General features: G+C 40.1%; 1 protein-coding gene across 1 annotated transcript; it reads left to right on the forward strand.

The window, feature by feature from the left end:
• Positions 1 to 1,967: 1,967 nt before the first annotated feature.
• On the forward strand, positions 1,968 to 23,784 carry LOC143106355 (E3 ubiquitin-protein ligase TRIM16-like). The gene is made up of 10 exons (XM_076270632.1): positions 1,968 to 2,582; positions 2,920 to 3,015; positions 3,810 to 4,043; positions 4,268 to 4,427; positions 5,250 to 5,282; positions 6,848 to 6,907; positions 13,958 to 14,014; positions 14,411 to 14,470; positions 15,266 to 15,322; positions 22,480 to 23,784. The coding sequence occupies exons 1-10, from the start codon at positions 1,998 to 2,000 to the stop codon at positions 23,019 to 23,021; spliced, it is 1,884 nt and encodes a 627-aa protein (XP_076126747.1). The 5' UTR covers positions 1,968 to 1,997; the 3' UTR covers positions 23,022 to 23,784.
• Positions 23,785 to 27,328: the final 3,544 nt, after the last annotated feature.

Genomic DNA, 27,328 nt, shown 5'->3' on the forward strand with positions numbered 1-27,328 from the left:
ATGGTTATCAGCACACAATGTTGAGCTAATTCACTAACTCAATACTCATCATGGACATCACAAGTTTAAACAACGAAAACAGAAAGGATGGAGGCAGCAAAGCTAGGAGTTATTCCAGATGGGCAAGGTAGGCAATTGGTGTGCTTGTCAGAACGTTAGACTGCGCTAAAGCCAGACGTCACGTTACGATAGAACAAAACTAAATGTAACTTTAGCCTGTATAGGGCTGTATCAAGTTGTCCAAATGAATAGGTCATTGTAGACATTGTCGTTGTATTATTGCATGTGGATGTTGTTATGCTATGTAGGCTACTTTTTTGCTGACCAATGCACGGACCTAAAACGGACAAATATTGTTCACGAGTGATTTTTTTTTGCGGGAGGTGGGGGGGTTAATGGGTGTGTGTACCATAGCATTAATTCCTGCAGGCGCCCCTGATTAGGCCTACTAGATAGCCTTTCCCCCGACGACAGTTGCAATTTGTTGTTGCCCGAGTGACATAACCATGTGTCTTAATAATGTCGTTACGTTTGTGTGGAAATTTTCTCTTTTAACAATAAACTACACATTTGAAATAATTGTAGGCCTATTTAATTATTATTATTATTAATAATATAATTATTATTATGTAATAATGGTTGTAATATTATAACATTTGGTTTAAGCTGGATGAGAAAGATGTGACATAATTCTATAGCATTATAGCACAGCTGACAGGAACGAAATTAACCGTTCCGGGAACAGTATTTTTTTGTTCTAACCGGTTCGGGAACGTCAATTTATTGGTGGAACTCATAACCGGAAACGTTATAATTCCGTTTCTGTTCGGAACGAACCGATTGGAAAAAAAAATCGGTTCAAAGCCCTGATTGAAAGTGAACTAAAATTAAAGTATCGATCCCATCACGCTGGTATCGATCCGATACCAATACCAATGTTGGTATCGATCCTATCGATATTTGGATCGATATGCCCACCCCTAGTAGAAATGTGGAGACGGGGAAACAGCTCTGTATGTAGTGTTTTTACATCAGGGCCTTGACTCCCCTTATATGAAGAATCTGTTCACAGATTAACCTTACACAACCGGTTTGATGTACAGTGTCTGAAAAGCCAACCATCTCAGACATGCTGAAATATGGCTTTTACCAGAACACATGTGTGCTGTTCTCATATCTCCTCACATGAGGTGTCGGAATCTCTCTCTGCTGTCTATGTGATTACAGTCAAATTAAGCACACTGGTCTTCTGCCTGGTCATTACTACTGACCAGTGGTGCTTTAACACCAGACCAGACTCTTAACACACCACACTGATCTCACCACTGAGGCTCACCTAACTAAGAATCCTTGATTCTTAACACAGAATTTATCTATAACTGCACATGATCACAGTGTGCTGAGTCAAAGTCCTTTTAGACAATTCCTCCACTCGGCGGCCATATGACAACGCTTTTTGGGCACTCGTCGGGCATCCATTTCGGCAGAAATGCGTGTGCGCAAGGCTTCACGACACCAATCTTGCTCCAGCAGCGAGATCACAACACATGATTGGCACGATGTCTTCACAACACACCATATGATTGGCTCAATGTATTCACATCACACCACATGATTGGCTCAATGTATTCACATGTCAACGTTTTGCCGAGGAAGGGGTGGGATATGTGTAGACAACGGCCATATTGGCGTGACAAACTAGCCCCATGCCTTTCTATGGAGGATTTTTTTAAGTGCTGTGTCTCCACATTAGAAAGTCTCTGGCTGAGTCCACTTCAGTTCGTGCCCTACATATCAATCTGATCCAACCCCCTTTTCCAGTCACTCAATACAATAAGACACACAGGCATCTGATTGGCTACTCCCTCATCCCCACCCTCCTCCACCTGCCCTACCTGTCCTCCTCCTGAGAGTTCTGATGAAGCAAAACAGAAACGAAACTCTTACTCTGCTGCTGGTTCTCAGAGTGTGTGCTTGGTGTTTGTGTGAGGTAGAAAATGGCGGAGGCGCTTTCTCAGGAGAGAGACTCTTTCACATGTCAAGTGTGTCTGGATCTGCTGAGGGATCCAGTGACTATTCCCTGTGGACATAATTTCTGTATGAGGTGCATTAAGGACTGTTGGGATCAGGAGGATCAGAAAGGAGTCTACAGCTGCCCCCTGTGCAAACACACCTTCACTCCCAGACCTGTCCTCTACAAAAACCCTCTGATTGCTGAAATAATGAAGACATTTAGGAAGACCAGAATCCAGGCTGCTTTTCCTGCTCAATGTTATGCTGGACCTGGAGATGTGGAGTGTGACGTCTGCACTGGGAGAAAACTCAAAGCTGTGAAGTCCTGTCTGGATTGCGTTGTGTCTTACTGTGAAACTCACTTCAAAGTTCACAATGATGTCAATCCAAGGAAACATTCAGTGATTAATGCCACAGGTCAGCTACAAGAGAGGGTGTGCCCCCGTCATAAGAAAGTGTTTGAAATATTTTGTCGTACTGATCAGAGTTGTATCTGCTATCTGTGTGTGATGGACGACCATAAAGGCCATGACAGAGTCACAGCTGTTGCAGAATGGAAAAACAAACAGGTGAGCACTGGAGCTACACTTGTGTCTTCATTTTATTTGAAAGCACTGATACACATATAATGTGTTTGAATAATCAAAAGAACATTCTTAAAGTCAACTGATTTTCTGCAGACTCTCTTTTCATTATAGAAGACATGAACTAGGAAATCATGGTGCAAAATGAAAAATGTTGTATAACCTGTCAGACATTGTCATGGCAGCATCAACCTGAATGTGATACCGCACAAAAGGTTCCATGTTTTTACAGGCACACAGCCAGCTTGACTTGTGTTTAAAGCTTAATACCAGTTCTCCAAATGAAATGAGTTCATGTTGTTTGTATCATATTTTTTAACAGAAGCAGTTGGGGCAGACCCAGAGGAGATTCCAGCACATAATCCAGGAGAGAGAGAAGGAGCTGCAGAAACTGAGGAAGGCTGTGGAGACTCTCAAGGTGAGAAGATAACACCAGATGGATGAAGGTTTTTGCTCCCAAATGTTATTGTCATTAAAGGTGATCAAAGTGATGCTATGTAACATCACTTCTGTTGACGTTCAAACAAAACAGAAAGCTAGCTCGTTACTTCCTCCCTCTCCCTCCCGTGCAATTGAAACTTTCCTAAACGCACATCTCGTCAGTTTGCTGTGTTTTTATGGGCAAGGTTTGCACATTTTGTGGCTGTTTTTGGAGCCTGGGGTGTCCACAGAGATTGCATTTATTTACAGTGTATTCAGTACACAGGCAGCTAACTACGGGGAGGTAAGTGACAAAAAATGTTTTAGCCTAAAAAACGTATGACATCGCTTAGAGCACCTTTAATATCACAGCTCACAGATACCCATATTGTCATTTATCGGAATGAATTTTGTTTTGGTCTATTGCTTAACAATGGATATGTGCTGAATTTGTGATAAATAGCAGACATATGCAAAATCAATAGACATGAGTAATTAAGCTGCAAAATAACATTAATGCTGATTAATGGTGATATGAGCCAAAACTGGCAGTACTGTAAGAGTTCTAATTCGTAGGTCAAATTAAACCTGATATAACTGCTGAATTCTGGGCGATGGGAGGAGTCAACATTAGCAGTATCAAGTTCTAATTCCACCTTTGGGCCAGATTGTGAGTGAGTAACTGTGCTGTCATCTCTACAGCACACAAAGAACCACTGACACCATGAAACACTTTCAGCTTCACCTCCCTCTGTGTGTCTCCTGCCCTCCTCTTTGTGTGTCTCCTAACAGAGCTCTGCACAGACAGCAGTGGAGGACAGTGAGAGGAACTTTACTGAGATGATCCGCTCCATTGAGAGAAGGCGCTCTGAGGTGACAGAGCTGATCAGAGCTCAGGAGAAGGCTGAGGTGAGTTGGGCTGAAGGACTCCTGAAGCGACTAGAGCAGGAGATTGCTGAGCTGAAGAGGAGAGATGCTGAATTTGAGCAGTTTTCACAGACAGAGGATCACATCCATTTCCTCAAGGTAACATTGGCCTGCCCCCCTGAAACTGGAATTAAAAGACTGAGTATTTACTATTTATAATTTTCTGTGCAACATACTGTATGACATATGTCCAAATGAACAGTGTGTAATAAAGTCAATATGTGTGCTGTGTGATGAGGTAGAAAATAGATTGTATTGCTTTCAATGCAGTATGTATGTTGTGCCCCCCCCCCCCATCACCTTCTGTTTATTTCTCTCTGCAGAATGTTGTGTCAGTCACTGGTGCTATTTGCAGTACAGTTTCAACCAGCATGACATTCAGTGAAAGTTTCTCTTTTGAGGCTGTGAAGAAATCTGTCTCTGCGTTGAAGGTGCAGCTCAATGGCATGTTCAAGCAGGAAGTAACCAAGATATCTGCAGCAGGTTGGAGAGACATCTTGTGGACGCAATCATTAAAGTAACACCAAATAACTTTTCCTCTGTCGCACGCACGCTATTTGTTTATCCAGCACCGGCTTTGCAAATAACGATGTCCACAAACAAAGTAGAATATTTTGCATGACTTCTAAAAGTACGATGTATTGCGACATCAGATGCAAGTCAAATTTGTAGTTCCTTATGTCTCATTCCATCGAACTACAGATCTGCTACCCGATCTGGCAATCTTAAATAGTGGGGTTATAGCCGATAGAGGGCCACGAAGTGAATGCAGAATTGCCGTTCACCCTGTTACGAGTTGATGAACCACTGAAACGATTTTGGAAACATTATTTTAAAGGGACACCAAGCAAGCCTGATGCTTTTTCTCTACGAAACTCCCCCTTGTTCGGTCTGAAGCTCTTTTCCTTTTCTGTGCATCTTCTGTCAAGGGTTTTCGCTGTTTCTTCACCGGCTCTGCCATTATACACACGTTGGCAACAATCGCTAGCCTTTCGTTAGCCTGCCTCTGTGCTGTGGATGCAGGATGTAAACTGATCCTGCATCGGTACGATACACTGAAATTGCAAGCGGGATATTCTTCTTACAGGCAGTAGGGGCGGGCGAGAGTGTCTTCATTCACCCTGTAATGAGTCATTTAACCATATACCGACTTAAGAAGATGAGTAATTAACATGAAAACGTTGCCTGGTGTCCCTTTAAGGTACAAAAAACTCTTTGGTGTTGCTTTAACTACTATTACAAGACACTGTTATGTTCAAATAATTATGGATTTATTTTGACTGTATTTTCTCTGTCTCTCAACAGTGACACCTATCAAGATCATCCAGTCTTTAGAATGTGAGTCTGTCATTAAATTACATGCCCAAAACAAAACATTCCTGTTCATTCCTGTTGTAGATACTAAAAACAAGCATTTCCTAAAGAGGTAGAGGATACTGATATATATATATATATTAGAGATGCACCGATATGGAATTTTAGGGCCGATAACGATAACCGATATTTATTGGTTTGTTGTGGCCGATACCGATACGATAACCGATAATATTACTCTTGAAAAAAAATTGTGAAAAGTGATTTGGGGAAAGCATTTAATAAGCATAATTTTATTGCAGTAATTTTACCTACCACCAAATGATGGACAGAACTCATAATAGTCCTCAATAGTACAGCAGTCAACATAACAGTAGCCTAGCCCTACAGTATGTGTGGCTCCTTTAAGTGAACCTGACGTCAGTGAATTGCGAGTGAGTGGCTAGAGAGTATGAATCGTTTTCATTTAGGACTAAACACTCATAAACGGCTCAGCTGGGAATAAGCTACAGTATAGCGACCAAATCAGAGTTTGTGAGGGAAACTTAGGTTTAGTTTCAACTGCGGGTAACTGAATAAAGCTGCAACTCCTCAGACTGTATCTTATGTCCGTCTACAACCTGCTGCAGCAGAAATGAAAGGGGTTAGCCCCGAAGGTTTTAATAACTTATTATGATGACCTGTCTGGAACTGAAGCAGGAATGGTTAGCATATTTCTAGGTAATAATACAAAACCCAAGCTAAAGTAATGCAAATATAATACTAAAACACAACTTAGAACTAGGCCTACTTATGTACTCGTCCCACTAACGAGTTTGTTTATTTGTTTTCCCGACCAGCGCGGTAAAGTGCAAACACATCAGCACAAGAAGACTTTAGATAGGGCTGAGCTCCGCTCTGGTAAGGTTAAATGGCGGATAATTCACGAGAGGATTTTGAGATGCACAGATTCCCAAATGAACGCATATCCACAGATTTTGTTAGAGTGGTGAAATACATTCACACCGCTGACATTATATTGAGGAAAAAGTATAGCCAACCAAGCTCAAGTAGCTCAGTGTAGCCAGACGGACCTTACATAGGCCTAAATTAGGACTTTAAAAAATATCGGCGCAAATTATCGGCCATAATTCTGTTATCGGACCGATAATAATATTTTAATTTTTTCACTTATCGGCCAATAATATATCGGCCGCCGATATATCGTGCATCCCTAATATATATATATATGCAAAGCATATAGTAAGTATAAGTATATATACTCTTTTGATCCCGTGAGGGAAATTTGGTCTCTGCATTTATCCCAATCCATGAATTAGTGAAACACACTCAGCACACAGTGAGGTGAAGCACCCACTAATCTCGGCGCAGTGAGCTGCCTGCAACAACAGCGGCGCTCGGGGAGCAGTAAGGGGTTAGGTGCCTTGCTCAAGGGCACTTCAGCCGTGCCTACTGGTCGGGGTTCGAACCTGCATCCCTCTGGTTACAAGTCCGAAGCGCTAACCAGTAGGCCACGGCTGCCCTAATAGATGTGTGTTGGTTTGTTCTGTTGATCCTGGGTGAATGAGTGTCTCTGTGTTGGTTTCCAGATACTAATCCTGAACTCCCAATCGAAAGAACAAACAGTAAAGAGAGACTGCCACCAACCAGTAAGTCTTGATTCTAAGCCTTTACATCAGGGGTCTAGTTAGTAAAGGAATAAGAGTTTTTCTCTGCTGCCAAACCTTAGCGGAATGAGCCAGAGTTAAGAAATTAAGGCCCTCTATAGTTTATGGATAAAATTGTTGTAAAACTTTTATGAAGGGTTTCAAAGAAAAGTAAATACACAAGAATCTATTGAATTGATCTTCAGATTCATCTATAACAACAAACAAAGGTAGATGCTGATGGAGATCAGAGGTAGAATTCTGCTTTAAAAAACAGTACAGTAACCTTAAAAATGCACCCATTACTTCTGTAGTTGTCTTGTGATAATGAACTGATTGTTGTGGGTTAGAACTGAAGGTCCTCTAAACATGCCCCTACCCTCCTAATGAAGATGAGGGCCTCTAAACATGCCCCTACCCTCTTAATAAAGATGAGGGACTTTTGAATGAGGGCATCTCCATATGTACTTGTCAGTGGGAGGTTGGCATTTCAGATTTAAATACAGTAGCTGGGAACTTACACACACACACACACACACACACATACATACACACACATAATATATATATATATATATATATATATATATATATATATATATATATATATATATATTGAGGGATTAACATTCTCTTTGGCCTAGTTAGAAAACACCAGTTCCAGCGTTATGGATGTGACAATTGGACTCATATTGGTAAACAAAATGCCTTAGAGTGGGGGCAAAATTAGTATCAGTGAATTAATTTGCATAACTTTTAATGTAACCTCTGTCCTCTGAATACTGAGAAATCCTCAAATTTCATATAATCAATTTCATCCTAAGAATACAAGGCATTTTAGCAGTGTTATGGATGTGACATGAAATGGACACACTTTTGTGAGAGATTACATGTTTTGTACAAACTCTGTGAATTTTGAAGGAAACTGCCGAAACTATGATATATGTAGCATGAAGGAGACTTGAATGAACACAAAAAGTGTGTTTTTGAAACTATGCATCATTTTCATAATGCATTATGTAGGAAAAACTGGCGTTATGGATGTGACGGTTTCACGTTATGGATGTGACGTGTCTGAACCAGTCCTCGACAAACTACATAAAACACATAATAAAGTAGTGAATTTTGATATGAAATAATTGAAATAGTAATCATGAAAAACTAGCGATGAAATTATTGCTTCCTCAGCCCACTAAGATTCACAGGAAGAATCAGGACAACAAGTCATTCAAAATATAAAAAAGACATTTATTTTTTTCTTTTACCGTCATCAATTTTGGTCAGTGATTCCCGGGTTACTGAAACACCAGGGAACATGAACCTTGGTGGCCACTCCCCTAAATAACTAGCCCTACCTGAACCGTTGCACCCAAGATGACAAAATATATATGGTATGTTAGTCTCAAGAGCCCGCATCAACCTAACCCATACCCACTCATTTGTGATTTGCACACATAAAGCACATGCATGCGCACGTGCACACACGCACACACACACACTCACGCACAGTCGCACACATACAGACAGGCAAGCGCACACACACATAAACACATACAGACCGGCTATTAAACTAGATGTACCGCTATGCGGTACATCTAGTTTATTGCTGCCCTTACTAATGTTACTCTGTGGGTATTAGCTACAGAGGACCTGACACTTCAAATGATGGCATATCGCGTCACATTTAAAATTAAACTTTGTTAAACAGACGTGAACGGCAGGCTGAACAGATCTGCAACAGAAGGAGGTTGCTATGTTAACGCCAGCTGCAAAGTCAGCCATCTTCACCAGCTAACACGATAATCCAGTTACTGTACAACAACAGTATGACAGTTACAGGAAGATAATTGCTCAGATTTTCGTTATTAGGCCACTTGAAAATAGGCTATGGCTAGGCTAATCACTGGAGGTATTTTAATATTATGTTTGTTTTGCTAATGGTTAGGCAAGGCCTCCCTGTGGTTTTGATCAACCTAATATTCTTTGAAATGTCAATTGTAAACACTAAGGTGAAATGCGTTGAAACTGACATGCCACCAGAACAGACGTTTTATCGGCTTTGAGGTATAATAAAGTCCCCAGTCTTGTAAATTCACATTATGTAACATCCATAACGTCACATCCATAACGCACCATTAAAGGTTTTAAAAGTAAAAAAGGGGCACAATTTGGTCATAACACTTTACATTGATATAAATCAGCTTTGCACAGACACTATGGACATTGTCGCATCAACACTGTATGTGTAGCATAAACTTTTCCTATAAAACGTTATGGATGTGACATGGCCATGGAACTTGCTGACTTAAAAACAAAAGCCTTACAAATGTAAGGAGTTGTGCTCTTAAATGCAAGCTGAGCATAGACATTGCTCTACCATTCCCTTGTCAATCTGGAATTTGTCAAATGACACAATTTGTTTGAACCTTGGGTCCATTTATCCACTTTTTAAATATGTATAATATTACCATGTGAAAAATTTTGTTTCTGTATGGTTGCACACCATATTTATGATGTAAAAAGAGTGTAATTATCCATCAAATTCAATCAGATCAGTTACAAACAATAAAATATAGACCTAAATAAAGATTTTAACAACAGTTCTATTTGCGTATGCACAACTTTTTTTTTCCATGGTAAGGATGACCTTTGCATGGAATTGCCCCCTAGCAAAGATTCTAAGAACTTTGCTTCCTAGTAGGCTTCTGCCTTGTCCTCCTCCTGTAGTCATATACTGTACATTCTGTTGCCTCAGGTCTGCTGCACATCTTTGAAATTTGATCTGAAATAATCAAATAGACCTAGCTACATCTTAAAGTTAATAAAGTAACTTGCTTTGCTTTTTTTATTTGAATCCCAATCAAGATACACTGGTAATAATTGCTTTATATTGTTAATATGGATTTCTGGAAATTCAGAAATATAAATGTAAATCAGGTTTCTAGTAGCCTGACGTAGTCATACTCAATTCTAGTCAGAATATGAGTCTGATACTGCTCCATTGGGAAGTAATTATGGGGCGTGTTTCAACCGATACAGGGGGGGAATGCCTCTGCACTCAATTGGATAGACCTAACCAATCAGAGCAACAAAATAGCTTACCGTGAGGTGTAGGAAGAAAACACACAAACCATCCTTCTTCTCCACAAATGCTTTAACATTGTTTTCTGGTCTTTTGTAAAAGTTAGTGCCGTCAATAACTCATACAGCACTCATTAGCGAAATCTAAGAGATATGTAGTAGGATAGGCTATTAGGAAAAAACTGATAGCCTATATCCCCTCCGTTTTTTAAAAATAATTCTGTTGAACACTGACATGTTTTGTCTTGTGCGTAAATTTGTTTGTTTGTCTTGATGTCACGGGAACGCTGGCGACCTACGCCGCTCCGTCCGGCATCTTTTGTCTTATGCGTAAATGTCTAGGGTGTAAAGCGACCTTGGGTGCTTTGAAAGGCGCTATGTAACAAATAAAATGTATTATTATTATTATTATTATTATTATTATTATATGCTACAAACATGTTAAACAGCTGGGAAAGGCTGTCGCAAATCCCTCGAACAGGTGGTCAATCAGAGAGTTCAAACGAACGACGAAACATGTCGCAATGCAACAGCGCTGTTTTCCCTTGATGAAAGTGAAACCACGAGTTTTCCCACATCTCAACTTTGGCTAAAGTTTTCAGAAATAATCGTTTTCAGTGATAAAACCTCATTAAATAATATGCATTTTCCATATGGAGTCTTAAAAGCCATGTATCCTTCTAGCCACAGCATTTTTATTTCAAACATAAGCCTAATCTAAGCGTGCTCAGATGACGTGATAGACCAGGCTCACCTGTTGCTCACCTGTCCATCATCGTAAAGCCCAATTTGATTGCTCCGCCCGATCTAGGACGAGCATACTTGCTCCACACTGGAGCAATGCCAGACCGAACTTCCCGACCTCTAATGTTGTGGGCGGGACTAAGTTCGGAATGGCACCCAGGCTAGGTTTCTAGGCCAAGTATACTTGCGTATACAAGGAATTTGGTCTCTGCATTGATCCCATCCGTGAATTACAGTAATGAACACACAGAGCACACAGTGAACTCACTCTTTTTTTTTCTAAAATTGAAAAAAAAAAATTTTTTTATTACTTTTCACTGAACGGAGCAGGGTGGCCGACTTTTCATCAGTGGTGGCCCCCCCTGGCCACCACGTAGCTCCGCCCCTGCACTTCCCCTATCCACATTTTTCCTACTGGTCAGGGATCGAACCAGCAACCCTTCGGTTACAAGCCTGAAGCCCTAACCAGTAGGCTGATACGCGATTAACTATAGAAATTCAGTGATTAATCAAAACAAAATTAAACAAAATTAATCAGACCCTTTCAAGTTTTCCACATTTTGTTATGTTTCAGGCTCATCTTAAAATGGATTCAGTTAATTTTTTCTCTCATCAGTCTACACACAATAGTTGAGAGTGTTTTGTAAATTTATAAAAAATAAAAGTATGAAAAATTCGATTTGCATAAGTAATCAGACCCTTTAATATGACACTTTCAACTGATCTCTGGTGCATCCTACTCAGTGTTGCCACAGTTACTTTGAAAAAGTAATCTGATTACTGATTACTCCTTTAAAAAGCAACTTAGTTACTTTACTGATTACTTGATTTTAAAAGTAACTAAGTTAGAGTACAAGTTACTTTATTAGTTACTTTCAGCAGCTGCAGACAAAACCCCCACCGCCTCAACATAAAAATGATAACTGGTTTTGCCAATACTCACTATACTGGAAGTGCATTTAAACAGTAATGTCAACAATGTATAGCAGACATCCCAACCTAACCTACTTAAGGAAGGCCTATTGATATAAATTGTGATAGTAAAATATGTACTGTAGATTTTGGTAGTTTGGCCTTTTCATGTAGCCTTGGCAACTAGCCATCTAGTATAGGCCTGGGTAATATGCAAATGAAATTACACTTGTTAAACTCACCTCAACAAGTCTTTTGCAATCATTTAACCAGCCGTGAGCAATGCTAAAGTCACTGTTACAAATAAAGTCTATCATTATGTTTTACTCTTATGAGACAATTGGGTACACTTTTGTGTAGTCTGATGTGAAATGGGTCTTAAATGTTCCTTTTTGAGGGGCACTGACTCTTCCATGATGCTCCTGTTCCTAGATACACTGACTGAACTGATTAATTAACTTCGGGAGAAAAGAGATATAAGCCCACCTACTCTGAAAACTGATTGGTTGATTTAGCAAAACAGACCAGGATGCCCTCTGTCTTGGATGCGCTTCTGGAACACACTCACCACTCCTCCCCCTCTCCCTCTCCGTTGTGTGCGCGTTAGACTCAAATGCACACACGATTTGAAGTCCGGTCTGGCTTACATGCTCTTGTTCGCTCTAGGTTCCGGGAGATTTTATGTAATTTGCGGGCGTCAGGAAGCCGCTATCAATATGTGGGAGACTCCCAAAACTTTGTGAGACTTGGGATGTCTAGCTAGACAGCACTTTGTCGCCAGCACAGAATGTACAATGTTGTCATGTTTAGCTGACACAAACTCAAAAAATAATGACTATAGATAAAATGTGCATCTCTCTCCTCCTTCCATTGTTGTTTATGTTTGTGTCGCTGCGTGGTTTTACCATAGACAGGGTTTTACACGTGAGTTGTCCTTATGCTGAAAACGTGAGCATAGCCTACATGTCGTTAATCCCCGAGACAAGACTTTTATCATTTACTAAGGAAAATGATAAAAATAGTAACGCACAGTGATTTACATAAGTAACTTTAATCTGATTACTGGTTTGTAAATAGTAGCACGTTACATTACTCGTTACCGAAAAAAGTGGTCAAAATAGACTAACAGGTTACTAAGTAACGCGTTACTGGCATCACCGATCCTACTTCTATCAATGGTCTTTGAGATGCTTATACAACTTGATAAGAGTCCACCTGTGCCTAAATAAATTCATTGGCCATTATTAGAAGAGGTAGACATCTCTTATACAATCTCACAGTTGATGGTGTATGTATGTCGGAGTGAAAACCAAGCCACAAGGTCAAGATAGATAGATAGATAGATAGATAGATAGATACTTTATTGATCCCCAAGGGGAAATACAAGGTCAAGAGAATTGTCCGTAGACCTGCGAGACAGGGTTGTGTGAAGACACAGATCTGGGGAAGGATACAGGAACATTTCTGCAGCATTGAAAGTGCCCAAGAGCATGGTAGCCTCCATTATTCTCAACTGGAAAAGTTTGGAACAACTAACAGTCTTCCTAGATCTGGTAATCCGGAACGAAGGGCCTTGGTCAGACAGGTAACTAAGGACCCAATGGTCACTATGAATGAGATCGAGAGTTCTTTTGAGATGATGAGAGAAGTGTAAAGAAGGACAAACATCAGTGCAGCACTCCAGCAATTACAGTAGGCTTTTATGGTAGAGTGGACAGATAGAAGCCATTTTTTTGCCAGGAGTTTGCCAAAAAGCACCTGAACGACTCTCAGACAATGACAAGTAAAATCATCTAGTCTGATGAAACAAAGACTGAACTATTTGGCCACAATTCGCAACACTGAATGTGGAACAAACCAGGCACTAAGCTGCACTGATGTTTGTCCTTCTTTATGCTTCTTTCTTTTTTTTGGTCATTCAATATACCAACTTCATTGACCCATTTGCTCAGCAGTTTGTTGGGTTAAGGAATTGATTCAAATGATTCCATTACATTCAAATGAATCATTATTTAGCTGACACTCTTCTCCTGACACTCACAATGAACTAACTACAGGAACTACTGAAGCAACTTGGGGTTAGGTGCCCTGATCAGAGGCACAATGGTGGCAGCTCCTGGGATCAAACTCACAACCTTTAGGTGTTCCATTTGGAAGCCCAGATCCCAAACCACTAGACCAGCAGCCCCCACATCTGAAGGTCTTCTGAACCTGCTCTTCCCATCCTGATGAAGATCAGTGATGCTTGAATGAGTGCATCTCCATCTTCATGTTGGTTCAAGTTTGGTTAGTTATAATGCATTTCTTCTTTCTCAGTGTCTGATGTCCAGGCTGTTTTTACTGAGCCTGTTACCAGAGAGGAGTTCTTAAAGTGTAAGTTGGTCTGGTCTACAAGCAATGAGACAAACATGTACACACACACACACACATTCATTCTTTCATTACAATTCACACACACACACACACACACACACACACACACACACACACACACACACACACACACACACACACACAGAATATTACATACACACACTTAATAATCTTAATACAGGTAGGCCTACTGTACTGTATACAGGTACACACACACACACATACACACAGCCATGCACAGTTTTGATGTTTTGAATAGAGACAATAAAATAGAGACATAAAATCTGCACCATAAGCACACCTCTTATAAACATGGAGATAATATTATGCAAAGCAAGATGTGTGTTGGTTTGTTCTGTTGATCCTGGTGGAATGAATGTCTGTGCTGGTTCCCAGATACTGATCCTGAACTCCCAATCGGAAAAACAAACAGTAATGAGAGACTGCCACCAACCAGTAAGTCTTTAATGATTGATTCTAACAGCCTCTAAGCCTTTACATCAGGGGTCTAGTAAAGGAAATGAATAGTTTTACTGAATCCTTTTATCTTTCATATATTTTCTCAGCTGCCAAACATTAGAGGAATGAGCCAGAATTAAGAAATTGAATCCCTTTGTTATAAAGTTATAATTATTATAGTTTATGGGTAAAGATGCTATTATGAAAGGTTTAAGAGAAAAAGAAAAATACATAAGAATCTATTGAATTGATCTTTAGATTCATCAATAACAACAAACAAAGGTATGTTACAGGTATATGAGTTTCTCAGTCCATGCAATCATGTTGGTCATGGCTAACAGTGTGATGATTCATTAATTAGGCAAAGTGACCTGCAAATGCTTTCTCATGTTATTTGTACCTAGATTTTTTTTGGTATTCAATGTGTAATATATTAACCCATTTGAACTGCAGTTTGTTGGGTTAAGGAATTGATTCAAATGGTTCCATTACATTCAAATGAATAGTCATTTAGCTGACACTCTTATGAACTAACTACAGGATCTACTGAAGCAACTTGGGGTTAGGTGCCCTGCTCAGAGGCACAATGGTGGCAGCCCCTGGGATCAAACTCACAACCTTTAGGTTCCATTTGGAAGCTCCCGAACCACTAGACCAGCAGCCCCCACATCTGAAGGTGTTCTGAACCTGCTCTTCCCATCCTGAGGAAGATCAGTGATGCTTGAATGAGTGCATCTCCATCTTCACTTTCGTTCAAGTTTGGTTAGTTATAATGCATTTTTTCTTTCTCAGTGTCTGATGTCCAGGCTGTTTTGACTGAGCCAGTAACCAGAGAGGAGTTCTTAAAGTGTAAGTTGGTCTAGTATACAAACACTGAGACAAACATGTGCACACAGAGTCATTCATTCAAGTATTTGTGGAATCACAAACACACACACTCACACACACTCTCTCTCTCTCTCTCTCTCTCTCTCTCTCTCTCTCTCTCTCTCTCTCTCTCTCTCTCACACACACACACACAAACACACACACACACACTAAAATACACAAATACAAGTCTCAGTTATGGCAAGCCGAATGAGCATTTATTCCGATATCTTGATATCAAGCTACAGTGTCCAATACTAGTGAGCCTTTTCTGTAAACTAGTTAACTAGGGAACCACAATTGTATGCACTAGTTAACTATTAAACCACATTTTTGGTCTTACTAGTTAACTAGTCAGTCATAAATGCTTACTAGTTAATTAATTGACTGCTCGACTAGTGTGCAATGCTGCATTTGCATTTTCAGCTCTGAACAAAACCGCTCAGGAGTTATTTAAGCAGAAGTCGAATGTGCGTCTTATTTCATTCGTCTCTCCTAGCCAGTACGAATGAAACAGGCAAGCGGGACAAAAGGAACATATGGTTTAAGCTATACTTCCCACAACTTCAATATCTGACAACATATCATGAATGGTACTACAAATTGCTGCTGGTGAATATCGTGAAGCGCATATCTTGCGGTTATGGAAATACCATGCACTAAAATTATATTTCACTCTGTTTTTACGTGGTTAAAGACACCGCACATCCTAATACTTCATGACCAACAGGCCACCATAGGTTTAAGCTGCAGTTGGCAAGTCTGACAGATTGAGGGTACTTAGCCAACATTTTTAATGTTTACAACTCTCATGCCCCCCCCCGCCACCACCACTGAGCACTCTGTCATCGAGTTTGTGCTCGTCAGTACGCATCAGACTGTGATTGACAGTCAGATCTCACACAGCCCTGCTCTGATTGGACCAGAAGAACCGGGAGCTGTGGATTTTTGCAAAACAAATAGCAGGCTCTAGGTGGAGGTAGAAGTGTGTTTTTTTTCTAAAACCGGCTGATTTATGTTGTTCTGTCGGAGCATATGTTGGTTTCAGTGAATATGATCAGCTTTAAAGGGACACCAGGCAAGCCTGATGCTTTTCTCTCTACGAAACTCCCCCTTGCTCGGTTTGAAGCTCTTTTCCTTTTCTTTGCGTCTTCTGTCAAGGGTTTTCGCTGCTTCTTCGTCGGCTCTGCCATTTTACACACGTTTGCAACAATCTCTAGCGTTTCGTTAGCCTGCCTGCTTCGGTTGGCGGGTAGGATACACTGAACTTGCAAGCGGGATATTCTTCCTACAGGCAGTAGGGGAGGGCGAGAGAGTCTTCATTCGCCCTGTAACGAGTCATTTAACCATATACCGACTTACGAAGATGAGTAATTAACACGAAAACGTTGCCTGGTGTCCCTTTAACACAAGGATTAAAGTTCTCCGTCGTAGGACGGATTTCCGTCAATTTGATTTTAGAAATGTCATATTTGAGATCGATGCAAATCCGATGAGAAAAAAAATAGGAGGGGGGGGGGGGGACTGTCACCTTTGCTTTTCCTTTTTTAAGGCAACTACAAATATTAGGTAAATGTTTGACCTAATAGTGTTCTTGAGAACTTTCTGTGTCTCAATCAGTGACCGCTCAAGAAGATAGCCTACGTCAGCCATGAGTTTCGCTTTGTTTATGTTGTAGCTACACACTTGTCTTGAGCGTTTGCTTAAAAAAAAAAGAACACGTATGGAGGACTATAACGGTCTAAAAGTTGGATTATAGTGACACAATCGAGACAGCTGATGAGGTTGGCCAATCAGTTTAACTTTTTTGGATATGAGAAGAAGCATAGGCTGTGTTCTTTCCGTGCATCAATGTAGACAATTTCTTACTATCGCGAACTCTTGTCAGGGGAGGTCATTCATTTTGGGTGTCACCTATGACTTGAACAGATAGCCTGCTATGCCACCCGATGTAGGCTACTATTATTGTTACAGTTTTTAATCAATGCAACTAACATTATGTGTAAAGCGACGCAATATAAAACGTAGCCTATGCAATTTATTATCCCGTCTATTATGACAACAATGTTTTTCACAATTTGCGACGGGAGGTTTTGTCTAAGCGTGTTAACATAAAATAATAATAATATTGTCATCATCGCGAACTGTCGAGTAAGGGGGTCAGTCGTGTTTGTGACGCACAGACAGCCTTGTAGCCTATTTTGCTTAGGCCTCACTTTTAACGACAGTAGGTTGTGAGTGTATGTTGACAAAAAATAATCATGCAATTAAAATAGTTAACTTAAAACTTTGCTATAAAATATTATTAATTTATAGCACAAAACCATAACCAGTAGGCCTACCAGAACCTCGCATATTAGCGTCATGATTTGTGTGCGTCTATTTGGCAAGGCTACTAGCTGTCATGGATGCGTTGTTGCTAAAGGAAGGCAGGTGTCAAAAGTTAAAAAATAAATGGAGATAGGCAGCTGTTGGAAACGGAGGAGAACTAACAAGCCATGGTGTAAAGAAATTAAAGTGCCAGGGGTTTGCTTTTGCGCGGTTCGCTGCAAGAAAATTGTTTATGGATGCAATAGGAAAACGTTTTAGCACGCCACCAATCAGAAGACCGCCATGAGGTTAACGTTCGTGCACTTCAGGACATCTTCCCTACCTGGTGCAACTAGCCACCACGACAGAGGTAGGCTACGTTTATCTATGGCTGACCGTTTTTATGTTTAGAAAGTAGGCTACGCATGTTCTTTCATAGCACAACACGACCTGTCCTTCACCATATCGCAACCTCTTGTCAACCTTATACAATCTGTTGCTGAAGACAAAAGCGCCGTCTCCAGATTGTTGTTATCAAATACGCAGACCTCCTGCATGAGCACACACAGTATTGCTGCTCATTGGAAAACTGAGTTGTCTGTAAAACTCAAAATTACCATGTTTTCATTAAATGCGGATGAGGCAACAAATGGAAATATGAACAATATCTAGAATGTTCTGATTCGTTACTTTGATGAGGAAATGGGAAGTCTTGCAAACTTGATTTTATAGATTTTACTTGGTGTTGAATTGCATATTAACAAGAAAAAAATCTCCCCTTTAAACACTTTTGGTCTGAAGTAATTAAATAAGAGTGTGTTAAAGCCTTTCTACAATATTGCTGCAATAGAAAAGAACAGCAATGGCTAATCAGCAATGGTTAGGGATGGTACAAAACATTTTTTTTGTTCATCAGGAAAACTCAATCTCAATCAAGAACACTCAATTCGCCTTATTCACATGGTGGCCATTGGCGGCTAAAACGAGGCTACAGGGTACACAAACCATAGGATTGTTATGTTCTATGCATTCACCTGTAGGTGGCATTAAGTATATAGTGTACCCTGTAGCCTCGTTTTGGTTTAAACAATGGCCGGCGTGTGAATAAGGCGAATACTCCCTTTACTTTGCTGTTTGCATCTTTTTGTGCATTAAAAACCAATAGGTCACGACCGCAAAAGGGGTGCTATCTCTATAGGTAGATATGAACAACGTATGACTTATGGCCTGAAAAAAGTTCAGTCAAACGATTTTTTTTCACTTTAATCCCTGCTTTAACATGGTAAAACTCGACCCCCTATCTGATACCAAGATATATTTCCATCTTTCTTAAAACTGCTTTTCCATTTGTCACTTGCATAAAATATAGTATGAACACAGATAGGCATGCATTGACTAAAAATAAATAGGGTTTACTGCCTGGTCGGGACTAATGAAACAGCTATATAAAAATAGACATTTAGCATTATATGCTGTTTTGCATCCATTGCAAACAAACATGCAATGTGAAAGTCTGGGATTGGGGAGAGGACTAAATAGTCTACTGAATCAGTATGAATTCTAACATTTAGATAAAAAAACATCTTTACTCTTTGATAATAATAAAAAATAATCCAATAATGAAGTTTACTTTTGACAATAATCATGTATCGCCTGTAACTCCGTGATAAAAGGATGTAACAGGAAGGCATTTGGCTGAGCAACGGAGGTTAACATGTTCTATGTTTTTCCCAAATGATGACTATCTATCGTTGTTGCACTCGGAGAAAACGGGAATGTTTAATTCGTCCCCTGTTTCAATCACTCGGTTGTACCCTAACTAGTCAAATAGTCAACATGCGGCACTTTTTAGATGAGATTAGATTAGATTAGATTCAGCTTTATTGTCATGTAGCGAGTACAGAACCAATGAAATGCAGTTGACATCCAACCAGAAGTGCAAAGAAACATTAAAGCAAGACCAAAGACTTTTTTGTACCTTGAAATAATGCTTTCAAAATCGTTTCAGTGGTTCATCAACTCGTAACAGGGTGAATGGCACTTTTGCATTGGTTTTGCGGCCCTCTATCGGCTATAACCGCACTATGCAAGTTTGCCAGATCGGGTAGCAGATCTGTAGTTTGATGTAATGACACATAAGAAACTACAAATTTGATTTGCTTCTGATGTTGCAATACATCATACTTTCATAAAATCACGCGACATACCTTGTCTGTGTACATTGTTATTTGCAAAGCCGGTGCTGGATAAACAAATAGCGTGCGTGCGACAGAGGAAAAGTGCTTTGGTGTTGCTTTAAATACAGTACCAAGTGCAGGTAGAGTACGGTATTCTGTGCAGTTGTGTAGACAATACATTTATAATGTACAGTGTATAGTTGGATAAATACTGTACAGGTTTTCCAGATAACATGTCTACAGAGATAAGTAGAGTATATATTTAGAGTATACATAGACATTCTGTATAACTAATATATATATATATATATATATATATATATATATATATATATATATATAGGCTTATATTAGGCTTCTTTGCAGGTTGCACTATGCAGGTTTTTTAGCTTAATATGCAAGTTTTTTAGCTTAATTTACCTTCATTTAACAGCTTCAGAGTCATTGGAATGGTTATAAGACTTTTTTCGGGTTGAATGGTGGCCGTCTCGCTTCCCCCTAGCGCCTGTGAGCGGGAACACCACCCTTGCAACTGTGGGCCGGCGGGCCGACGGCCTCAGTGTCAGGAAGTATAACGAGTGTAACGAATTGCTTTACTGCATTCAAATACACATACATGCCAGGCACCGGCTAGAAAAAGGTAGCGATGGAGTTTCTCAGACATTTGTCATGACAGAGTCAGCAAAAAAGAAGCAAAAACCGAGAAAACAGTAAGGAAATTGCCAATACTGCATAGTTTACCTTTAAGGAATAGTTTCACTGTTTTATGTGTAGTCACTCCCTCTACACACTTGTTGATATAATGACTATAATGACTAGCAGTGGTGGAGGAAGTACTGAATCTCAGTACTTAAGTAAAAGTACAAATACACAGAGAAATATTTACTTTAGTAAAAGTAAAAGTACCACAATGACAACCCTACTTAAGTAAAAGTAAAAAGTACCTGCTTTTAAATGTACTTTAAGTATTAAAAGTAAAAGTATTTGCATAATGATTTATTCTCTTAATATCTATATTCTAAAAGAAAAATTAGTATGGGCTGTGGTATTTTAATTAAGCTAGTTTTAGGTTATACTCGACTAGATAGTTTCAAGCTAATGCAATTGTGCTTACCATCTGTGGCCCAGTTTACATTCTGACCTACAATTCTAGAGACTGTAATTCTGGTCATCTACTAGGGTGATCTGCTGAGTAAAATATCATTCAGCAAAACACGAGAGCCTGAAGTTTAACGGGGTAGACAAGGGAAACGTCGGGTGGATGCCAATTCTGCTGATTGAACAGAAAAGTTGCTGAGGAAGGTGTCTTCATGATAAGGTTCAGTTTTAACTTGCGCAGACGCACATACAGTAGACATTGAATGAGCGCTCACATTTCTACCCCCAATTGTAGGCTATGCCTCTTTATTTGATCACACACAATTAAGAAATATTTCCTAATCTGGAAAATGCTACGTTTTTTTCGGCCAGCGGTTCTATAATAGTCTACCATTCATTTGTGCCGCAAATGATCAGATGTGTGGCAGAAGCATGGGCATAGCCTATAACTTCGCTGATCCGCGGATAGCAATCTCATCGGAGAGGAGGCCCTAACGCAGCAGATAACAGACAGAGAAAGGCACACAGAAACACAGTTGCATGTACAGTGTAGCCATGGGTCTGGTGAATATAGCCTACCGAATGCAGATGGCTACAAGCTCACGCTTTGCCTGGTCTAGAATAGAAGCTTATATTTAAAAGATTTAGAAGCTGGGCACGTAGCTCCAGAATCTTTGGTAGCAACCCCGCCCCCTGGTAAAACAAACGTGTTTGTCAGAGAGAAAAAAAATCTGATCATAAAATGTATTGTAAAAAGGAACGATGGTGTTGTAGAAATGTAGCGGAGTAAAAGTACAGATAATTGCTGTAAAATGTAACGAAGTAAAAGTCAAAAGTATGCACTATAAATTCTACTTAAGTAAAGTACAAATACGTGGAAAATTTACTTAAGTACAGTAACGAAGTATTTGTACTTCGTTACATTCCACCACTGATGACTAGTGTGCTTAGTGTTCCACTGAATTATTTTTGGAATCTGATCCCTTAACATACCTGTTCATTCATACTCGTCGCTCGACTCATCGTGACTAAATTCAAGTTGGCGGCGAACGGTAAACTTACTCAAGGTAATGTCTGTATAAATTGTCTTGTAAATAAACTACCAGTGCTTTTTCATAGTTCTCAATGTCTCGTTTTAAATGTCAAGGCCCTCGGAAGTCTACCAATCAAGTATGGAGCTACTTTGAGCCTCGTAAATGGTGTAAAACAGTGATTTATTTGCATGGCTAGGCCGATGCCCGAGGCACCCCTATCAAAAAACTGTTGGTGAAATCGGCTAACTAGCGCCAGATTTCTGAGTGCAGGGAACAAGCCGAAAATAATGAGCTATGAGACATACGTTCACACTCTGTATCATGTTTCAACACACTTTAGGTCAAAATCACACCGGAATTCTCCTTTAACTAATGCAGAAAAATGTGGTTCATTAGTTAACTAGTTTACAGAAAAGGCTCACTAGTATTGGGCACCATAGTTTGACATCAAGATATTGGAATAAATGCTAATTCGGCCTGCCATGCTCAGTGTGTCCTGTTCTCTCTTCTCCTCCATCAGACTCCTGTCACTTCACACTGGATCCAAACACAGCATACAGAAACCTCCATCTGTCTGAGGGGAACAGGAGGGTGGAAAGGAGCGATGAGTTCCAGTCATATCCTGATCATCCAGAGAGATTTGATAAGTGTTGTCAGGTGCTGTGTAGAGAGGGTGTGTCTGGACGCTGCTACTGGGAGGTGGAGTGGAGTGGGTGTGTTTATATAGTAGTCTCATATAAAACCATCAGCAGGAAAGGAGGAGGTCATGAGTGTTTGTTTGGATGTAATGATCAGTCCTGGAGGCTGAAACTCTCCAGCTCCACCTCACATTTATTTTACAATAATAAAGGGACTGAACTCCCTCTAGTGGCCAGCTCCAGAATAGGAGTGTATGTGGATCACAGGGCAGGAACTCTGGCCTTCTACAGCATCTCTGACACAATGACCCTCCTACACAGAGAGCAGACAACATTTGATCACACACTCTATCCTGGATTTTGGATAGCTACTGAATCATCAGTGAAGCTGACCCACACCACATACAGCAGGACAGAAATGTAAAGACCCCAGATACAGATAGATGCTGTTATCACATCCCAAGGGTGTACATGTAGGTTTGGTCTCAGCTTTGGTGGGGATACATCCCCAACGCCTGTTGTTACAATACCCAAATTAATGTTTCAATACTGATACCAAGGGAAGACACTCGATTTTGATACTTTTGATTTTTAAAATTTGATTTGATTTGGGGGCCCCCACCACCTTGACACCATCAGTAATATTGAATATTGTGTAATCTTTGATTGACCCACCACACACACACACACAAACAAACACACACACACACACACACACACACACACACACACACACACACACACATATATAAATTCATATAAACTTTATATATTTTGCTTACACACACATACACACACACACACACACATGAATTCATATAAACTTTATATATTTTGCTTATTATGTAGAATATTTAATGATCTGCATAATTACTAATAGCTAAACAATACACATATTTAGTCATTTGAATACATCATATTGATATTTAAATTATTAAGCTTCACTTGTCGTAAATGTCAATGCATTTTTGGTGTGTATGTCTAATTGCCTGTCACTTTAACCTGTTACACCACTGTTACAGCCTTGGGTCATTTACCCACCTCACCCAACATTCTAAATATTTTTTATACATCAGATTGTTATGTAGCATAGTCATATTAAACATCATTTGAACGTTTGGACTCTTGGGAATCAATACATGACAATATTTGTCATGTAAAATATGTGTAGTGCTTTGCATTGCCAGATTAATCTTACTATGTCTCAATAAAATTAAAAATAAAAAACAAAAATGAGAAAACTATATTCTAGCCTCTGTAACTCTGTGTCAGTACATCACACAGTTTTTCTGATTGTTTTCCAAGAAACCACAGTGTCTCAGCAGCCAAAGTGTCCAGGTATTTGATTATAGGCCAAAGTATGTAGGAGCAATGCCCTCCTAAGTAGATGATGTGCAATGTTGGGCAAAAAACGCAAAATGGGGCATAAGTATAAGATGAATGTGAACATAATTAGCTTTCAGAATCACGGTTTTAGGTTAGTGGATGTAGTTGTGCATAGTGCAAGGATATGTGGATTTAATTCATCATGTTTTCTATTTCACCAGATAAAATAAATATTCAATACACTTTTTTCTGGGATCATAGAAGAGATAATGGTCTCGCAATATGTTCATTTCAATGAGTATGGAAATGCACCATAGTGTATCTTTTATTTCTTTGCATTGTGCATTTACAAATGCATTAGCCTACATAAACAGAATATAGAAACAGGAAAATGTCTCGGATCCATTAATTATTGCGACTGCAAGATTATAACTTAAGTAGGGTACAGTCAGTGACATGGTAACTCTATGTGATTTCTATTCTGTTGTGCTATGCGACTGTGCACACCCCTAATCAACATATCCTATCAACAATTAATGCTATTTTATTAGAATCTGCACTTGAAATCTTGGTCATGCTACCAGTTGCCTAGCCTGGAGATTCCAGACCCAAATCCGAAAGATTAAGTTTCTGGCCACGAATAATGCAATGGCCAAACTCAAGGGGCGGCACCAAGCATGTATTTGAAAATCTCACTTCACACAATTGGATAACACTATACAACCAATGTTTACCGACTGACTCTGGACTTCGATGCAATTGGATAACACAACGACTGTCATCTGTTTAGCTCACCTCTGGCCCGCCTATATCAGATACACAGATGTGATTGGTTCCCCGCAATACAAGGGGCAAAAGTAGGGTGCATCATTACTCATTGCCAGAGTGACTCCCTGAGCAAATTGATATTGTGCTCCCGCGAGAACTCTGGATTCCCAGAGTACCAGTTGCCAGTTTGTGTGGCTAGTTATTTTGCCTACTTAGAGTACAAGCTTTGTATCCTTTTCTTCTTTGGTGACATAGCTGATCTACAAAGCACAAATATGGGCAAAGATGTACACGCTGAAGGGCAAAGAGAATATTAAAATGTTTTGCACTGGCCTTTTTGGGTTATGTAGGCTATTAGCTATTAGCCTATTATTATTGTATTCGTACACAGCCCTGATAACCTAGCCTACCAGACACACCCGCTCACTTGTCTGCCAGTGCCACCACAAGGTAAAGTATGCTTTGACACTCTTGTGCGTGTCTGATAACCCCCCTTCGCTTTCAGCCAATCAAATGACAGTGTTTCTTTTACTGTCTTACTGCAAACGCACACACACACACACACACACACACACATACACACACAGAGATAACTCCATCACACTCTGCCTACACAGTACTGTCTTACTGCAAACACACACACACACACAAACAACTCCATCACACGCTACAGAGCACCGTCTTACTGCAAACACACACACACACACACAAACACAGACAGAAAGAGAGAGAGAACTCCATCACACACTGCTTATTTCCCTTTACCATACATGCCTCAACAGGCTTACACATTGAAGTTATAGAGGTGGATCAAAAAGCCTAGTAGGCTACTTTAGAAGACACGAGAGGACTTGAACCCTGAATGGAATGCTGTAATTTGCTGGTTAAGGTCTGTAGTGGGTAACATACAATATAAAGGCATTTGTTTGTTCTTATACCAGACAGCAACAGAATCTTTGAAGCACAGATTAGGATTGTCCACTTCATGATGCAGATACTGTGAGGCTCAGCTGGTGTGTGTATGTGCTCCTGAACATTATTACCACCAGTGTGGTCTGAACATTAGTATGAGCAGTCTGGACTGAACATTAGTTGTGAGGTTTTTCAGCTTTTCATGTATCATGTATGTTATGCAAACAGGGGCATCTAGATAACATTGCCATTGCACTTCCCAAGAATAATGACACCCTTATTTACTGTGTAACCTGTTTGTTATTGGGAACTGCAGAACCAATGCCTTCTTATATGTATTCATTTAGCCAATATGTACAGCTAAATGGCAATAGCAAATGAGTTAGTAGCAATGAATCCAACTGAGCCTGAGGTTGTCTGATGTTGAGGATAAGACATGCTGAAACTGTTCACACACACACATCTCTGGAGCCCATGCTGAAACTGTTCACACACACACACACACACACACACACACACCACACATCTCTGGAGTCCATGCTGAAACACATACACACACATTTCTGGAGCCCATGCTGAAACTGTTCACACACATCTGGAGCCCATGCTGAAACACACACATCTGGAGCCCATGCTGAAACACACACACACACACACACACATCTCTGGAGGCCATGCTGAAACACACACACACATCTGGAGCCCATGCTGAAACACACACACACACACATCTCTGGAGCCCATGCTGAAACACACACACACATCTCTCGAGCCCATGCTGCAACACATCTCCACACCTCACACCAGCCTCTTGTGTTGAGTCCAGTGTTGAGTCCCCTCTGACCTTCCGCTCTCTTCTCTTGTTCCCCCGACACCCTCTTCTGTTCCCTTCATCACACTCACAGCACCTGACTTCCCTTAGTATCAGATACATGTCTGATGGAAGGTCTAATGTGACAGCATTTCACAGAGAGTGTATATATTAAAGAGATTACAATATTTATCCAAATCCTGAGAATGAACAAAAGATGTAAAATAAATCGCTTTGTCTAACATCAATGGTATTGCAATGCAGCAGGGCTATGTTAAACTGTTGATTATTGTGTATAAGTGCTCTGGAGTGTGTTAAATTGTTTTATTACACGGCTCATCAGAGTGCTGCAGAAAGTTCCATTCACATGAATGGGCCTTCCCAACGTTTGGGCCTATGTTAAATCTATATAAATCACCGGCAAAGTATATAATCACCGCTGTCAATGGCAACGGGTTGATTGACGTCTTTCATATCCCTCCGCAAGAATTCTGTTAGCTTATTGTAATGGAATTTCATTGAAAGGGAAGGTAAGCTAGTAAGACGTTGCCACGCAACACCTGAAACTGTCAAGTTCTATCTGTGTGGCAAACTATTTATTTTGTCTGCGGAAGACACGAAACGGTAGCAAAATCATTTTTAAATATTCAGTGTGTTCTTTTCTCATTTTGGCAAGTAGCCGTGTAATAAGCGGGATAATGTATTGTCCGCCGGTAATTATCAGAAAATAAGTCCCTTCAGGTCGAAGCAAAACCCCTCCGCTGCGCGTCGGGGTTCTGTTCTCCCTGTCGGGACTTATTTTCTGATAATTACCGGCGGACAATACATTATCCCTTACATCAAATATGAAAGCTCTTCAGGTTGTCTGTCTAATGATATTTTGAAAACTGATGAAGAGAAAGAAGTGCAAAAAA

Source organism: Alosa pseudoharengus, unplaced genomic scaffold, assembly GCF_046254945.1.
Source record: "Alosa pseudoharengus isolate Yale_2024_CS ecotype anadromous, Long Island Sound unplaced genomic scaffold, YU_APseudo_1.1 YU_APseudo_1.1_scf_6, whole genome shotgun sequence".
In the NCBI taxonomy this organism is placed as follows: Eukaryota; Metazoa; Chordata; class Actinopteri; order Clupeiformes; family Clupeidae; genus Alosa; species Alosa pseudoharengus.